General features: G+C 41.8%; 1 protein-coding gene across 4 annotated transcripts in view; it reads left to right on the top strand.

Annotated features, from left to right (window-relative positions):
- CELF2 (CUGBP Elav-like family member 2) overlaps nt 1-17,599 on the top strand; it is a 206,624-nt gene that overhangs the window by 180,102 nt on the left and 8,923 nt on the right. For 3 of the 4 annotated variants that reach the window (XM_035889161.1, XM_035889160.1, XM_035889164.1), the window contains exons 10-11: nt 9,633-9,764; nt 15,476-15,655. In XM_035889161.1, the coding sequence (XP_035745054.1) occupies nt 9,633-9,764; nt 15,476-15,655 (312 nt within the window). The remainder of the gene's footprint in view (nt 1-9,632; nt 9,765-15,475; nt 15,656-17,599) is intronic. The other variant, XM_035889163.1, reaches the window with a different exon arrangement.

Genomic DNA, 17,599 nt, shown 5'->3' on the forward strand with positions numbered 1-17,599 from the left:
ATGAATTGCTGGTCCCCTTCCCCTGGAGTGTGTCTGTCACTTTTATTTTATTCTATCCAAGCACAGGCAAAGCACTTAAACTTAATAGAATCTTCCTTTTTGACATGTCAGACAGCACCTCCAAGATACCAGAAAATGAGCAAGTTTTTACTTCTCTCCCCCCAAAATGGTAGTGTGTTTGTCAATGGACTGTATGGAGAATTAACCTCCCCAGGCTAGGAACATCAGCCTTTCCTTTGCCAAAAATTGCCCCAAGAAACTGAACCGGTGCATGCTGGTGCTATGTTAGTGTCTAGGAGACCTCCAGTTTGTGCAAGGATAAATGCTCAGATTGGCTGGAGATCACCATAAAGGGCAGACAATTTAATGCCAATCACACATGCTAGTTAGATTAGAATACTGATGAGCCCTTTTGAAAGGCCAACTGCATCTTCTTTCAGCAAAAATATTAAAATGCCCCCCTTTCCCCCACCTCCACCCCCAGATTCTCCACAAGAATAAATTAAAACTTGGAGGTGTGGTTATTACCACAGAATAATTAGACCTCATGGGATTAGAGACACTCAACGTTTGTTAATGCCCCTGGGTTGTGATTATCTAATAATGATGATGCCTCTGTCATCGCTTAATTATTCTTCCCCTTTAAAATGTTCCTTATGCAGTCAGAGCCCGTAGAGTGTGCTCATTTCAGACAGAAACGCAACCGCAAATTCCTGAGAGCAATGTCACATGGGCGGTGTGATTGACTTGCCCACTTCTCCCCCACGCCCATGTTCAAAATCCTCATTTCATAAGCTCCATCATTACTATACTTGAATCACTCGTCTTTTCCATAGGAGGCATTTAATTTGCATGTTTAGGAGAAAGGGGGTTGGCCTCCATCTCCTTATAACAACCAGTTGTTGTTAGTGCAACATAAAGAGAATATACCTTAATCATCTTAATCATCTTAAAAATGTAAGGTCAGATCTGGCCAGAATCCCGCATAACACCAGATCGGTGATCCGGATTCCCTGCTACATAAGAACCTCCTACAGTTGGGTGCCTTTCTTCTCTGTTGCAGAGAGTACCGCAACCAAAATAAGATGTTGTAAATCAGACCAAAGTTGGAAGCTTTCCATAGACTTTGTCCAGCACAACTAAACTTTGTCCACTATCTTTAGTCTTTCACTCGGGCCAGCAGGTGTTCATCTTGTTTAGATACAGTTTGCAAGACATTGTTCCAAACATCATTGGTTTTTACCACTAAAGATTAGAAAGAAAACAGAGAACTCAGCGTTAATCTGATTATCCTTAAATCCAGTGTTGTCTCTTAGCTTTATTATCCCTCTTGTACTAACTAGCAAAGGGACAATGGAATATTCTGTTAGCCAAGAGATTTGGGATAGTAAACAAAGAATTTAAATGCAACTTGCTAAAATTAGAGATTTCTGCTTTGGGTTTAATATTTCTTTTCCTTTTGTCCCAGCCTCTTATGATTTTTTTTCTATGTCACTGACTGGGGAGATGTTAAGAAGTATTAAACAAATTTTATTTTATTTTCTTACTGCATTTACTCTCTCAGGATAATTTCTTTATGTCCTTTCTTTCTGTTCTTCTACTACAATTCTATTTTATGTTGCACATCGCTAAATCTAAAGGAAACTAAGAGGGAACTAAAATCTTAAGGAATCATCCAAAGTCAGGACCTCCTTTTATTAGATGTAGATCCAGCCCTGGAAATTTTACACACAAAGTAGTTGTGGCAGATTAGATCAGAAGCACAGCCAAGAGTTAAGTGGCATATTTGGTGTCAGCCTCTATTCCTGTAAACAGACCCAAGAACAGAAGCCAGATCTCCTGTTCATTGTCATTCTTCATCTTTCTTTCATTCTGCCTCAGTGTTACCTGACTTTTTCTATTTTTCCGCTACACTGTTCTACTTTTCATGGGTTCATAGAATAATCGAGGTTGGAAGGTCCCTCAGGAGGTCTGTAGTCCAACCCTCTGCTCAAAGCAGGGTCAAGAATGAGGTGAGATCAGGTTGCTCAGGGCTTGATCCAGTCAAGTCTCAAAAGCCCCCAGGGGCATGGACTGAGTAACCTTGGTAATCTGTTCCAGAGCTTGACATCCTCCTGGTACAAATGCTTTTACTTATATCTGGACTGAACCTCTCTTGCTTCAGTTTACCTCTTGTCCTCCCACCATGCGCTACTGATCTATCTAGCTGATGACCTCCTCATAAGTACTGGGAGGGTGCTTTAGGTCCACCTGAAACCATATCTTCTTCAGCCTGAACAAGCCCAGCTTGTTACAGGATGAGTGCTCCAGCCCCTAAACATCTCGCTGGCCTTCCACTGAACTCCCTCCAGCTGATCAATGTTTTCCTTGCAATGAGGAGCCCAAATCTGGATGTAATATTTAGATGTGATCTAAGAAGTGCTGAGTAAAGAGGAAAAATCACCTGGGTCTCCTGGCTCTTCTCCAGTTCCAACAGCCCAGGATGCGCTTGGCTTTCCGTGGTCACCTCCCACCAGGACCACCCCAGGTCCTCTTCAGCAGAACTGCTCCACAGCCCATCCACCCCCAGCCTCTGTTACTGAAAAGGATTATTGCTTCCCAGGTGCAGGGCTTTGCATCTGTCCTTGTTAAATTTCGTAAGGTTCCTGTTGGCCAACTCTGCCTGTCTGCATCCCTCTGAATGGCAGCCATTTGGTCAGGGGCAGATTAAGTCAGATCTATTTTATGTAGTCCTTGGAGTCAGTGAGCTCAGGAAGGCAGCAGACAATCAGAAATATACCCAAATTTAGTACAAGAAAGAGGATTCTGGACTCATACAACCGCCAATACAGCTTTGACAGGAGTCTCCCAAAAGAGAGCAACTCTTCTCTGCAACTTCTCCTGCTTAAAAGTCATAGAGATACTGAACCTGAAATTTGTGCATAATATTGAACCAGGGTGCACTACTGTATCATCTTAACCAGAGCAAAATACATATGTTGAACACTGAGTTATTTAAACTCTCCATTAAGTAAAACAACAAGAACAAAGTTGTGGTTCACAGCTGAGTACTGTGGTTTGCTTTTAAACATATGCACATCCTCTACAACTGCCTGAGCAGGATGTGACCAGAACACAGATAAGGAGGTAGTTGATACCAAAGTGAACGCTGAGCTTCCTGTTGTGCCCTCCGTTAGGTAGTGACAGGCAATTGTGGAGTGTAACCGAGAGCAAAGCTGTCAGCAGGGCTGACACAGTCACCGTTGTGAATCCTTGTGGAAAGCCCCAGCGTAGTTAAGCCGGACTTGGAGCTGCCCTGAAGCCCTGCAGCACCAGGAAGCTGGTTCTGCTCCAGAAATGTCAGCTGCTCTCTTCACATGGGTGGGGTGGGTGAAGGTCTTCAGCAATCCTCCATGCAGGCAAAGAGCTAAAGCTGTCCTTGCTTTCCTTTGCCCATCCTCTCCTTTAGTCCTGCCCTAAAACCAAAATAATGTTTCCAAAAAGAAACTTCACTTAAAATCTCCAAAATGCTTCTCTGATGTTCTTAATACCTTAGTCCCAGGCCTGCAGTGTGACTGTGTGCCATTTCCAGATGGTCGGAAGAGGAGGAAGGGAATGGGACAAGGTGAAGAGGAATGGAGAGAGTGCACAGCCTTCGTATCACCACCCATAAAATAGTGCCAAGTTAGCATATGTAGTATAGAATTTTGAAGAGACACCTTTTTTTCCGTGGCATATGACTTTGCTGAGAAGTCATTGGAGTTCTTCATTACTTGGACGTTTCCCCAAAAAATAAGGAAAGAATGGGGTCAACTACACACTGCAAACTGTCTGCTAAATCATAGGAGTGCATGTGTGATTTGAATAGGACCTTTTCTTCAGAGCAACAGAGAAAGGGAGTGTTTGTCTAGAACTTTGTTTCATCACCAAGTGCCCAGGCAGCCTCCCTGGACCTCCCAGTTGACCTCCTCTGTTGGGGAAGAGGATTCATTTTATAAATTGGCCCTGAGACATGAGAGGGGTTTGCCCAAGGCTATACTACAGACAAACATAGGTCTGTGGTTTCCTTACTTCTGTATAACTAGAAGCCCTATCAAGGGCACTCTTTGGTCCTAGGTGTAGGAAGTAAATAGGTGTGACACGAATGTGCCCGTGCCTCCAAGATATGGCTTTCTAAGAGGCAAGCCAGCAACTAGGAAGAAGCAGAATTAGCATTGTCTTGCAACAAAAAACATAGTGAGTGCTTTGTCCAGGGCAGCACAAGAAGTTTGAGGCAGAAGTGGAAGAGTCGTCAATAGCATCTAGTAGGTTAGCCCATCCTGCATGCTCTTGTGCAAGGCCATCCTACTTTGTATGACCTACTGTGTAAGTCCCTGCTGCCTAGCTCCTTTCTCTGATGGGGTGTGCTTTGAAGAATAGTGCACATCCTCTGCAGATTAGCTCAGAATTGCCCAGCATCAGGCAATTCTCTGAGCCCAAGATTTGATTGAGGTGATTACAATCAAACCCCTGGGTTTGCATGGTTTGGCGTTGGTTCTGCATGCAGGATGGAAACAGATCCCTTGCTGTCAGATCACCAGCTTGTAACACAATGTGTGGCCGACATGAAGGACAGGATCCATACGGCAACACGTTTCCTCTCTGAATGGTCTATGTCTGCTTTGAGTCCATCATCACAATCAGCAGAAATGGGGGCACTTCCAGAGGGCAACTCAGCCCATCCTGAGGTAGAAATGTAAAGGTAGGGTATTTGGGTTGGAGGTCTCTCAACCTCAGAGACACCCCAAAAGAATGGGTTTGACTAGGCTAGCTTAAACTAATGATGAGGCTGCCAAAGGTGGGGAAATTAATCCCATTCACAGTGTGCACAGCAAAGCCAAAGAAATACTTACACATCATTGCCTTTCCTAGATGCTGTTATCCTGAGTCTAATTTTCCAGCTGATGTAAATCCAGATGATGTAAATCATCATGACTCTATGAACATAAGCTAGCCAAAAGAATGGCCAAACATTTCTATGCTAATACTGGTTGTTTTGGCATAGTTTTGGGGAATTGTGTTGGAATGTTAAGTTAAAAGGGAAATGGCTCATTGCTAGATTAAATTTCTGTTAAAAAAAAAAAATCTGACCTAAAAGGTGCTATAACCTTTTACAGGCAGAAATAAATGTGTTGAGGGGAAGAATTGAAAATGCCAGCTCCTTCCAGCCTTAAAAGTCTCTATGAATGCAACATTGCTGGTTAAACACAAATATCTGTACTGTGTAGAGCATCCACTCCAAATGAAAATGTGTTCTCTGTATCAAAGAGAGCTCTGTTAAAGAATATATTAACCAAAGGCCAAGTCTCTTTATTCATAATGAAGCTGATAGCAAAATTTTTATCAATTAAGTGGAGGAAGCACAGTAAGATCAAATGGCCGGGGTTGGGAGTGATTTGGTGGTGTGTTGGGAGAAGGTTGCAGCCATGCCCTTCTCCATTTTACAGCTTCTTAGTAATATTATTTGTATTATTTGAAGGTTTCTGGGTGTTTATTAAAGTGGAGTTGAGTTTGGAAGAAAAGAGGAAGGCTGTGAGATTGACACAGGAAGGTGGGAATAGAGGGGTCAATGAAGAAGAAACAATAAGGTCTCTAACAGTAAAATAAACATTTTTAACCTTCTCACCTTTTATGGTTGAAGATGCTAAAGTGTTATGTAAAGTCTCTGTACGTGGCCTGGATGGAGAAGGCAACAGGTCACCGGCGTGCAGCGTATCTGCAGGAAACAGCAGATTTTTCTACAGGTTACAGGACAACTCTTTACACTTACAAGTCTAAACTGACCTCTTTATCCATTGCTGTGATATTATTTTCAGGTATTAATAGATTTTTAAGGTCAGTGGGGAATATGATGAACATCTTGTCTGAACTCTTGCAACAACAGCCAAAGGATTCAACCCCGTAACTCCTGCCAATAGGCTCCAATTGAGCAACAGCCTCTCTGAGAAAGTTGTCGGCTTATTCCAATGACTGATCTTAGAGAGGAAAAAGTTCCTTTGAGTAGACAAAATCTTATCTATCATGTTCTGATCTTTATCCAGGGCATAACATTGTGAGGGAATGATCAGTGCGGCTGGTAAAAAGCAGTTCTGTTCTTCACCAGCTATTGTATATTCAGCCAGCATTCATCAGGCTGGAGCTCTAGACTGCTGAATCTCTCCCCATAGTTTCGGTATTAGCCAACTCAATGCTGCCCCAGAGACATATTGAGTCCCTGACATATACAGGTTTTAAGGAGGCAAGGATAAAATTCCCGCTATAACAAAGTTGTGGTTTAACCCCAGCCAGTAGCCCCATACTAGCTACTAGGAAGAAAATTAACTCTATCCCAGCCAAAACCAGGACAAAAGAGAACAATAATACACCAAATGTTGTGGATAAAGCATGTGCCATACAGAGTGACACCAGAAAACCAAGTCATTTGCACATTTTTTTGAGTGTCTTGATTTTCCTGACTGTTGCACCAAATGCTGGTGCACCAGCAGCACAAAAAGGGCAATTCCTAGGGGCACTGCGGCTCCGTACATCAAGCTGTCTAAGTACCTGGAGACAGATGCCTACTGTTTATTAAGCAGCCCGATGAAGTGATTCGATTCAGAGCAGCAATGTTCTGGTCTGGAGGATGGAGGGAGCTGTGAAATGTTTTCTTTTAATTTATTTGGTGGCAGGGGAACCTGGTAAAAACCAATTTATAAATTCGGTAGGTATCCAATCTGTTTTTGTCATCTGGACAACTAAAAGCCATAAATATAGCATAACGCTATTCCAACAGTGAATTATACTTCCTTTGCCATTACTCTGAGCAGTTGTGGAGCCCAAGAGCTTTACTGACACGAGAGAGTTATACAGGTTCCCCCAAAGTAGTGCAGTCATCTACCATTACCACAAGGCATGTGATTTTTCTTTTTTCCCTTTGGTTCAATATATGCTACAATTTTTTAGTTGAAATGAACTAGAAAAGGGAAAAGGAGAAGCACGGTCCTTGTCTTTAGGTGGATTGCAACAGAATGGAAGCAGATGAGGTAAAAGCTTTCAGGTGGCCTAAGCCTCCACACGTCTCTTGTAGGACCCTTTAACTTTTGTTTCATCTCCCTTCAGGTTCTTTGAGGACAAGGAATACCATTGCTTCATCTGTTGGTTTTATCCAGCATTTTGTGAGAAATTTTCACCTCTCTTAATCTCTTGGACCTTTTATGGTCCCTTTATGACAGTATCATCACTGTCTTCATCTTCATTTCATACATGAAGGTGTCAGTCAAAGAGACAGAGATGATAACTAGTGTGGAGTCTCTCAGAAAACCTCACCCAGCAAGCTGCTGAATACATCCTTTACAAGTGCCCTAACAAAAGGAGCTCCCTTCGTTCCTGTTCACCCCATGATCAGTAAGATAATGGAAACCACACAATCTGTTCAGTTTCTTTCTCCTCAAAGAAATAATAAGCCAAAGAGGAAAAAGCATTGTCCCAGTAGATCTGTGAGACAAATCAGTGCTAAGCAGAAGAAATAGCCGCAACAACAACCAAACACTGATTTCTGAGGTGCTTCAGTGCTCCAACTAGTATTTTACATTGATTATATGCCAAGTCATTATTTAGGCAAACTAGATAATCTGCATTGTAACTTCAAATGGAAGAATCACTAAGGCACCTGCTCTGTGTTTGTCTGATGGAGTAGAGAAATTTGATATAAATAAAAGTAGAAACGAAATGTTGGCCCCAGATACTGGCCATCCCTGAAGCATGTGTTTGAGCAGTGAGACCATGATAAGAGCCACGACAACACGCTCTGTAGGCTGCACAAGGGGGAAGGATTTAATCAGGTTTTTCTGCCTTCTCCAACAGATGTGTTGACAATCCATAAGCGTATGGCTCTCGTTCACAGGAGTTATTTGCCCCCAAGAGCTTGAATGTAATTTTCAGGCAGTTTCCTAGCCCCCTTTTCTCTCATTTCTTAAATATATGTGTTTCCTCAAGAGAAAGGGGTAATAATCCTCTGAAACAGAAATGAATGGAATTCAGCCCAGTCAAAACCAATCAGATCCCTCAGATTTGAGGTTTATATACCTCATTTAAATGGTCTGCTAATGAACACGAGCAGAAACATGCAGCAGTGTTGGTCACAGGGAATTCACCGGCATTCATTCGTTTGATTTTTTTCTCTCTTCTCTGTTGGTGACCACATTATCTGAAAAAAGTGGGGTTTTGCTTGCATTTTTTTTGATTACTTTTTTTTTTTAATCAAAGACATTATTTGCTTCTTATTACTTTGCGGAGAGAGATTGAATAATCAAATCTGCTTCTATCTGCAACATATAAAATTATTCCAGTTAACATTGCCTCAAGGAGTCTGGAAATCTCTCCTCACCCACACCAGGAGAATCTTTCATACCTTGAGGCCCCGTGAGTGTGAAGGCTTGGTTTTGGTGGGTCTTAAGGCTGTAAAGGTGGGTTATTTGTAGGTTAGAGTTTTGAGGTTTACCCACGGAGTGAAAAAGTTGCCTCCTACTTTCTTTCCTGGATCCTGCCAACTGTAGAGACTTCACTTTAAACATTCACTTTTCAGAAGGTAATGCAAATTTTTTAAGGAAAATAAAGTCTTTATGATTGATGCACTAAAGTAGGGCTCAGGAGACAAGCTAAAAACCTAATTGCTTCCGCAGCTTTTATGAGTGTGATTCATCTGGTATGGTAGAACTTTACCTACGTGTAAGTGTTTAATCTACACTGGTTATTCAAGGCCCTTCCTTTCTAATTCATCCAACCTACCCTAAATGGTAGCTCTTTCTGAGATGCTTTATTATTTTCCCATGACAAGAGAGTGAGTCTCTTCCTCTTCCTAAGCATGTAGTTTAGGTGGATTCATCTCATCCACCTTCACCATTCCTTTGGCATTGTAGCAACAAAGGCCATTTCTCCACCTGAGCCTCAGCTTCTCCTCTGGCAAAGCTTTTGGGGATGCATATAGTATCATTCATGGGGTGCATATACGTGATTAGTTATGTACAAAGGCCAGGCTAAAAGCCTGCAATAAAATGCATAGTAGTTACATTTTGTATTTGGCTGGTCATTGTTCTTTTTGTCAAGGCTTTAAATGATGTTCATACAGTGCCCTAGAGCAGAGCCATAATGGCATAGTGTCTCACTTAGAATAATTAAAAGTTCTCTTAAAACACTTCGGGCCCAGAACGTAAAGCTGTTGTATGACAAAGTTACAATGAGTAATTCTACTTTTTTTTTTCTATTATAGAGTTTAAAATGTGGCAAAATCTCAATAGCCTGGTTAGCTGATCAGCCTGGGGTGCTAGGTTGATTGACAAACTTTTGAGAAAAGTGACTGATCCCATACTTACTCTTTCCGTATTATGTTTGCAAGTAATAGCACAACGCTAAATTTTGTGATCCAGTCTTTGCAGTTCAAGGCTTATCAACACTTTCCATGAACAAACATACGAGTAATATCTTGAACAAAGTTGGTCTATTGGTCTCATTTTCTTTTTTTCTTTTTCTTGCAAGTAGCCCTGTTGTTCAGCTCAGCATTATTGTAAGCTGGTTTGTGATCAATTAAAATAAGCAAAATATGGTCTTAATTTTGCCTTGCTTTTTTTTCCTTTCAGTGGCTGCATCAACTGCTAATTCTACAGCTGGTGCGGCCATGAATTCTTTGACTTCTCTGGGTACTCTCCAAGGATTGGCTGGAGCCACTGTTGGACTGAATAATATTAATGCACTAGCAGGTACCGTAAACAGTGAGTATTTATTGCTGTGGTGGACAGCCTTCCCCAATAATCATGCCCCAAAACCTACCAATTGTAAAGATTATGTGATTATTTTTAATATATATGCAAAATAAGGGGGTCAAGTTGATCTAGTTCCATTCATGGTACCTATGCAGTTCTGGAGTCTTTTAATTTCCACATAGTTTGCTCTGCAAAGTGAAGTCCCTTGCGTCCCTGCACAAAGACTCCTTTTCCTGCAGGGTGTATGGAAGGTAAAAGAAATGTCACCAGGGATTTGGGTTATCTAGGTGGTAGGAGAGGCTCCTTTTTCATTTAGGGAGTCTGACAACAGGTATATCACCCTAACGTACAAAACCTCGCTCAGAAATCTAGTGATAAGAAAGATGTTTGCCATGGAGACAGTGCTTTTAAAATGTCTGTAGGAATTATTAAATTGACTTGAGAGCAATATGCTTAAAAAATGAAGGCAAACCTTGGCTTTTAATTGGCAAGTATAAGAGAATGATGCAGTCAGTCACCTGTAATACCAGAGCATGCACATCTATCCTATGACATCTTAAACAAACCCTGGCATCTCCAGCTGAGTAGATGCCCGGTAGTTGTTAGAACATTCTTCCTTGTTCTTAGCCTTGGTCAAGATTTTCCTGAAGAAGAAGGATTTTTTTTTTTATTGTTTCTGCTATGATGACTTCACCTTTGCCTGCAATGGAAGAAATGGTCCAGATGCATTTTCCCCCTTCCTTTTTTCTTTTTTTTTTAGCTGCTGTTGCTCCTTGCATTTCCTTTTGCAATGCAAGGAATCTATTTGGTCATTGCCAGTCCATGACCCGTCATAATGTACCCCCAGGAACGGATGTCCTCCTCAGTATCTCTTGCTCACTCTGATACTCTGCATGATGTCCTTTTTGTCACTGTTACTTGGCTGCTCACCCAATCTTTTCGTTCTGTGATCTCTGGTTGTCATTGTTGGGAGTTGGGAAGGAAGGGGGCTAATGGATGTCCATGTAGCAATGTTGAGTGGTTGCACGGGGTCTTGTGTAAAACAGGTCTTGCTTCTGGCAAGGACATTCGTATTTCACACAAACAACCTCATAGTAAATATGACTCGAGAACAACTTAAGAAAAGTACGTATTAGGTCCCAAAAATGCCAGATGTTGGTTTCCTTTCTTATTATTACATTAGTATTAAAGCAAGCCACTAAAAATGGCATGCATGAAAAGCCAACTTAATCTCTTCTCATGAGCTCTTTTAGTAAGAGGGCTACCCTGTCATTTATAAATAAGAAATCATTAAATATCTTTTCATGATAAACAGTCATTGTGCCTTGGTTTGTAAGAGTCACAATATCAAGAGCAGAGTATGGCTTCCCACTCCTTCCCTCCCACAAGTACTAAGAACCCAGGCACACTGCAGCACTCCAAGATAATGTCCCCTTCATCAAGACCGAGCAAGAATGAATGACCTATGAGCTTTTGACTTTGCGTGGGAAACCTTCTGTTGCACTCCTTTTAACACTTACTGCTAGGCTACATTTTCTCAGCAAGTATTTCAAGGTGATGTGCGTGCAAACTTCCCTGCATGTGTCATTGGAAGTGTTAATGACATGTTCACAACCTACTACCAAATTTCAGCTCGTTTTAAGCCACCATTACTTCCACGGACTTGTACCAACAGTGGCTTCAGTCCCAAATCTTCTTCATGGATGTTTTTATGGACACACAGAGTATATGTGCCTAGAACATCTGTATGTGTATAGCACTTACAAAATGTGTATGGATATGTCTGTCTGTGTATATACATATATGAGAGAGATCTAAAGATGGGAAACTGCTTCCCCACAACACAGCATTGTGGAACTGTTTCTCTCAAAAGGGTGACATTGATTATCAGTTTCAGGTACTTGTGATGCTAGTGATAGCGAAGCATTGTTCAAATGACAACAACCTCCCCTGTCTATTTTAATGACGAGCCAGTGCTTTTCCTAGTGACCATGTCTGATCCAGTCATTCACACTCAAACCTGCCGAGGAGTTTGCCTTCAGGAAACCTCACGTTCAATGAGTCTGATGTTTCACGCTATGCCATGGTCATAAGCACTCCAGTAAAAACATTCAAACAGCATTTGGTCATGGAGGTTCCTGAAGTAATTGTGCAGAGAAGTTGGAATTGAGTGACACACTTTAAATTGGGGAATTAACAAGAGCGATTCAAAGCACGAGTCAAGCAGAGCTTAACCCAAATATGAAGCAGAAGGTGGCACTGGGCTTGGGCATTGATTTACACAGAGGCGTTGGAAAAGGTATTCTTCTGTTGAAGCCATGTCCTGCTCTGTATGTGAGAATCACAAGGAGAATGTCTTCCAGGCTGAGCTCACTAGGAGACTTTTGTCTGTTTTCTGGATCCCGGCTGGGTCCATGAAAAAGAAATTGGGCTGTGGAGACTTATAGTGCTCTCATTGTAGAGAGAAGCATTGTAGAAAGATGTCTGGAGGCCTTAAAAATTAAAGGAAGTGGAATATAGTAAGTTTAACTATCTCCAAGGGTTTTGCAACAGTTGTACGTACATTTGGGGATTCACCCAGTCTTCCCTCAGTTGTGCTTGAAGCATCTAAAACTTTAAATGACAAAACATTAAACTGTCTCATTTGGGCACATGAATATAAATAATGTAACCAACAAAAAGAATTATGAGTAATGAGGAAAAATGAATAAAGAGAGAGGAAGGGATTCTTTGCAATTAAGAAAGAACACGATGGACTCAGGATACATGGCAGCTATGACACAATATTTGTGCGTGAACCCAGGGCAGTCACTTAGCCTTTCTGCCCCCATATTTACGTCTGTAAAATGGAGATAAAACTATTCGTGACAGATTTGAAGGTGCTTGGAAAGCACTTTAAGAGACCCTTGGACTTGCCAAGTATTGTCACTTCTGTATTATGTAGAGTAACTCAAAAAAGTAGAAGGCTGTAGATGAGAGACCCCAAAAGGTTATTGTACAGAATTGAGGAAGGGACCAGAGTTCAATATCAGACTGAGGTGCATTGGTGGAGATAATAAAGAGATGGCAGAGATGTGTAACTGCAGCTGGACCTTGCAGATTTCATAAAAATGTAAAAAGGGAGAATAAAATAAATGTCGAGATGCTTTCTGCAGCTCTGTTTTGCTCAGGAGGGAAGCGTATTTAGGCACGTGCGCTGCAGGAGCGGTAGCAGTGCCCTTCCCAGAAGCGGTGTGGTGAGCTGGGGCTGGCTGGCTGTTTGCTCATCTGAAATCATTTGGTGGGAAGGGACTATTGATTCTGGGTGAAAGAAGGGGGAGGATGCTGCCCGCTGCAACACAAAGCATGTTTATCTAATAGGCTGATGACTCACCAAAGATAACATGTTAACCTAATTCTTCCTCTATTATCAAGTTATTTCAACACTATAATGAAAGGAGAGATACAAGCTGCTTTATCAGGAGCCTTTACTTTAACCAGCGCTGTGTGTACATCCATGCAAGCAATGACAGAAACCTAAGTACAAAAACATCAGAGCAGCTTAAGTTCAGGCTCAGGATATGATACTAATACTAACACTAATGCTAACGCTAATGCTAAGTAGTAGTAGTAATAATAATAATAATTATAATAATAATAATAATCTTCATGGAATTATCATCTTCATTTTCCAAATGTCCTGTCTTCTAGATGTAGCATACTTCACAAGCTATCTTGGTTTGCAAGGTTTTGTTTTGTAACCGGAACCATTATACAACAAATATCTGGCTCTCTCATGCTCTGACAGAGGTTTTTGTTCAAAGTGGTGGCAGCCAGTACCTCCTAGCCGGAGACAGTGATGCTCTGAAGAGGGGTGGAGGGGAGAGAGAAATCTTCAAAGTGCAAGACATTTTATTAAGAAAAGGCTAAGAAAATCACATTTCTGTCAAGTGTTTAGTCACACAAATTATAGTAATATCAAAAGGTATAATTTATGCAGTACAATTCTCTTAATTGGCACAGACTCTGGTGGAGCCAGAAAGGTGCCACTTGAGCAATTGTCCTGATTATCAGAGACTTGTAAGAATACACTTTTCAAATCTACATAAGAGATGGAAGAAAACTAGTAGGTCAGCATCTTTATCCTCCTCTGTCAATGCAGGATAATTCCCTGCAGTATGCTTTCTATCTCTAAATTACTCATGTGATAAGGTTTATGCCACTTCCCGTGAAGATTGTTTCCCAGTCTAATAGATTTCATAGTTAATTCACTATAAAGTGTCCTCTGCTTAATTTCCTCACTTTTCTCCAATTTACATATAACCCCTTATTATTGCTCTGAAATTAAGCCCTCTCTTTCTCTTCAATGTTCCTAGCTTTTGGGTCTTCTTATGGCTCCAGCAGTCACCTCTTCACCCATCATTTTACCAATCAAAACACTACACAGTCAATATCTAAGAAATGGTCGTCGGTGGTTCTGGGTGCCCCATTTTTCTGGTGACTGATCTGCTGTACCTCGAGGGGCCTGATTAAGCCTTTTTAAGTTGTTTGTGAGCTGTTCACCTCAAAACTGGGGAACACAGGAGAGCTAGTTGCGCAGAAAACGTGGTCCTAATGAGCACCTAACTGCTCTGGTTGACACAAGTCGGAGCGATGAGCCAGGCTCTGAACTCTGCCACCCCTTCAGCTGCAAAAGAGACTGTAGCTCTAACAGAAAAGCAACTTTTTCTGGAATTTCTGAAAAAAATTTTTAAAAAGTGTTAATACTGTTAACTTCAACGTGGCTTATTTAGGAGCCGTGATGAGGAATAGCAGAAACAGAGGGAGGCTGTAGCCCAGGAGTTTGTCCAGTCAGAGCAGTAAAATTTCTTTTGCAGGCTGCACTGGTTGCACGGATGAGGGGTGCCATTTTCCACACAGCTAGCAATCCAGTCTGAAATTTCCTCTCTGGCTGTCATCCCAGTTAAATTAATCTGTTATTTATCGGGATGTAGAATGGCTTTAAAGGAAAAAAAAATTAAGCAACCCTGTCTCCAGCGAGAAGAAAGACATTGCTAGAACCAAATGCTTTTGTTTCTTCATGAAAGAGGCCTAGTCTGGATGAAGCACTTCTAGGCACTCTAGATATGCTGCTGGTCATCTTCTGGAGTAACTGGGGGAGGAGGGTGAAAGCACAGGGCGTCGCAGTCCATCTTCCTACCACAAACCTAAGGGACGAAGCCCATAATTGTACAGAGGGTTGCTTCAAAATGCTATTAATTGGGGGTTCTCTGCTAATTCCATATAAGCAAAATGCTTCTGGTACGGTGTGGTCAGGGCCTGTTGCTAAAGATCCTGGTCAGAAAGAGTGGGCTCCCTCGCAGCCTGCTTTTTCCCGGCGGCCAGCTTGCAAGGATGCGGGTCAAATAGGTCGCACCCTGCCAGCTTCAGATACCCTCAGCAGCGCCATGGGTGTCGAGGAAGGTGGGCAGAGAGGCTTTTGGGAGCCCCCAGCCATCGTACTTGCCAGTAGCAGGCTGCATGCGAGTCCGTGTGACTGTGCAACCTTTGTGCTAAAGTGATCCTGACGCCAAAGTCGTGTTCTTTGTTCTCAGTCCCATTTGGTGAAGTGCCGAGCTGCATGCACTGCCATCGTTGTCAGTGTCATATAATACCAACGACTTTCGGAAAGCACTAATGAACAAGTGCAATTTCTTTTCTCTATTGTTGGGTTTTTTGTAAAGTTGCTCAAATGCTCTCAGGTATGGCGGCCCTGAACGGAGGACTCGGCGCAACAGGCTTGACGAACGGCACGGCCGGCACGATGGACGCGCTCACCCAGGCCTACTCAGGAATCCAGCAGTACGCTGCCGCCGCGCTGCCGACGTTGTACAGTCAGAGCTTGTTGCAGCAGCAAAGCGCTGCGGGCAGCCAGAAGGAAGGTAAGCGCCCGCTGCCGGCGGAGCGAGCCCTGCACCCAGCAAACTACGTACGGCCAAGTATCTGTCCTTCACGTTATACTTTGCCGACAGTTCTTTCTTATACAAAAGCATTCACCAACTGCCGTGTAAAAAGGCACGGGTAACAAAAATCATCCCTTTCCGGGTGCCGTGTTTCCATTTTCTGTGATAACGGAGTTAATCTGATTGGGTTTAAGGTTTTGAGTTAATGACAAGATCCGTTTTTGCTTTGAGTGGTTCTTTGCTTAATTGTGGGTCTTGCGGGGAAGCAGCTAAGTGAATGATTGCCCCCTCTCCCCGCGCCAACAGCAAATAAACCTCAGGAAGTTACTGCTAAGAATAAATGAATACTAATTACAAAATGTTTAGAAAAAATGAGGTTACCCTTTTCCCCTCTTCCATTCCCTTGCACACTTCCCAGGCACTGAGGGGGGGTGGTGGTGGTGGTGGTGTTTCTGTTTTCCTTGCTTTCTCTTGCCCTAATTTCCAGCTAATTCTAGAAGGACAGGAAAATATTGCATGCTTTCTAAGATTGTATCTGTGTTCTCACTACTGTTCTTGCCAGGGCTAAGCTTTGGAAATAAACCTTATATAACATGCTCAAGAGAATTTTTTTCTCATCCTCCTTTAAAATAGCATCTTGTACTGTTATGGGAAGTGTTTCCTAGGAAGACAAATTTGGCATTCCCCCAGCTGCCTATTGTGTAGGGACACTGGAGTTAAAATGTATATTTTCTCTGAATTATTTACTTCATTTACTGCTAACAGCTTGGATTATTGAAAATGAAAGGATTTTTTTTAATTATTTTTTTTCCTCATTTTTTGTGTTCTCTGAATTTATCTTTAGTCTCGTTCACTTTGGTCAGTGACAACGGGCTATTTGACACCAGAAAGAAATTATTTATTTGATATCATTGTAAGATACATATTGGAGGACAATTTGATTTTTTTTCTTTTTTTTTTTTCTGTTTATGAACATGCATATAAAATATAGGCTTATTTCTTATTAGTGTTGAATTGGCAGTGTCCCTTTTAAATACAGTCTTTTTTGTTGTATGTCTTGTTTCTCTTAGGAAGGGGTTAAGTTAACATTAGTAAATACCATCACTGAATACTGACAACTTTGTTTTTGCTCTTAACATGATTTCTGATGGGATGGTGAAGAGTCAAGTGGTTGAGGATAAACAAGTACCAGAGAAAAATGCTGTATAAATGTTAAAGGCTGAAGCACAGTGAACTCCCTCACACATATGCTCTAAACTATTGTTTAATAAGTTTTTTCTTACTTTTTTAAAAAACATTATTTTCTAGATAGCAGAGAAGAAATAAGTTCCAGGTGGCCAATTTTTTTCCTTTTTTTTTCACCCCCAAAATTTTTTTCTTTTTAAAACCTTTTTTTTTCTAATCCATTTATCCTTCAGCCAGCCTGGTTCTGCATGGGAGAGGTGAGGCTTAGTGACTCTGTTGCGGAAGGTACTCCATAAATCTGATGCGTGCTTTCCTCTTCCTCTCCAGAAAGCCAAGGACATCACATCTGAGGCACGCTTAGGTTCCATTGAGTAAGGGAATATTTAAACAGGTTACTCTAGATGTGTTTTTACCAGAAATGTTTGTTCCCTTTGTGTACTACTTATGCTCCCGGTGTCTGCATGGGAAGGCTGCATAGAATCATAGAATCATAGCATCATAGAATGTTTTGGGTTGGAAGGGACCCCTAGTGGTCATCTAGTCCAACCCCCCTGCAGACAGCAGGGACATCTTCAACTAGATCAGGTTTCTCAGAGCCTCATCCAACCTGGCCTTGAATGCTTCCAGGGATGGGGCCTCCACTACCTCTCTGGGCAACCTGTTCCAGTGTTTCACCACCCTCATTGTAAAGAATTTCTTCCTTGTATCCAGTCTAAACCTACCCTGGTTTAGTTTAAA

Source organism: Egretta garzetta, unplaced genomic scaffold (genome assembly GCF_000687185.1).
Source record: "Egretta garzetta isolate BGI_Z169 unplaced genomic scaffold, ASM68718v1 scaffold291, whole genome shotgun sequence".
Lineage (NCBI taxonomy): Eukaryota > Metazoa > Chordata > Aves > Pelecaniformes > Ardeidae > Egretta > Egretta garzetta.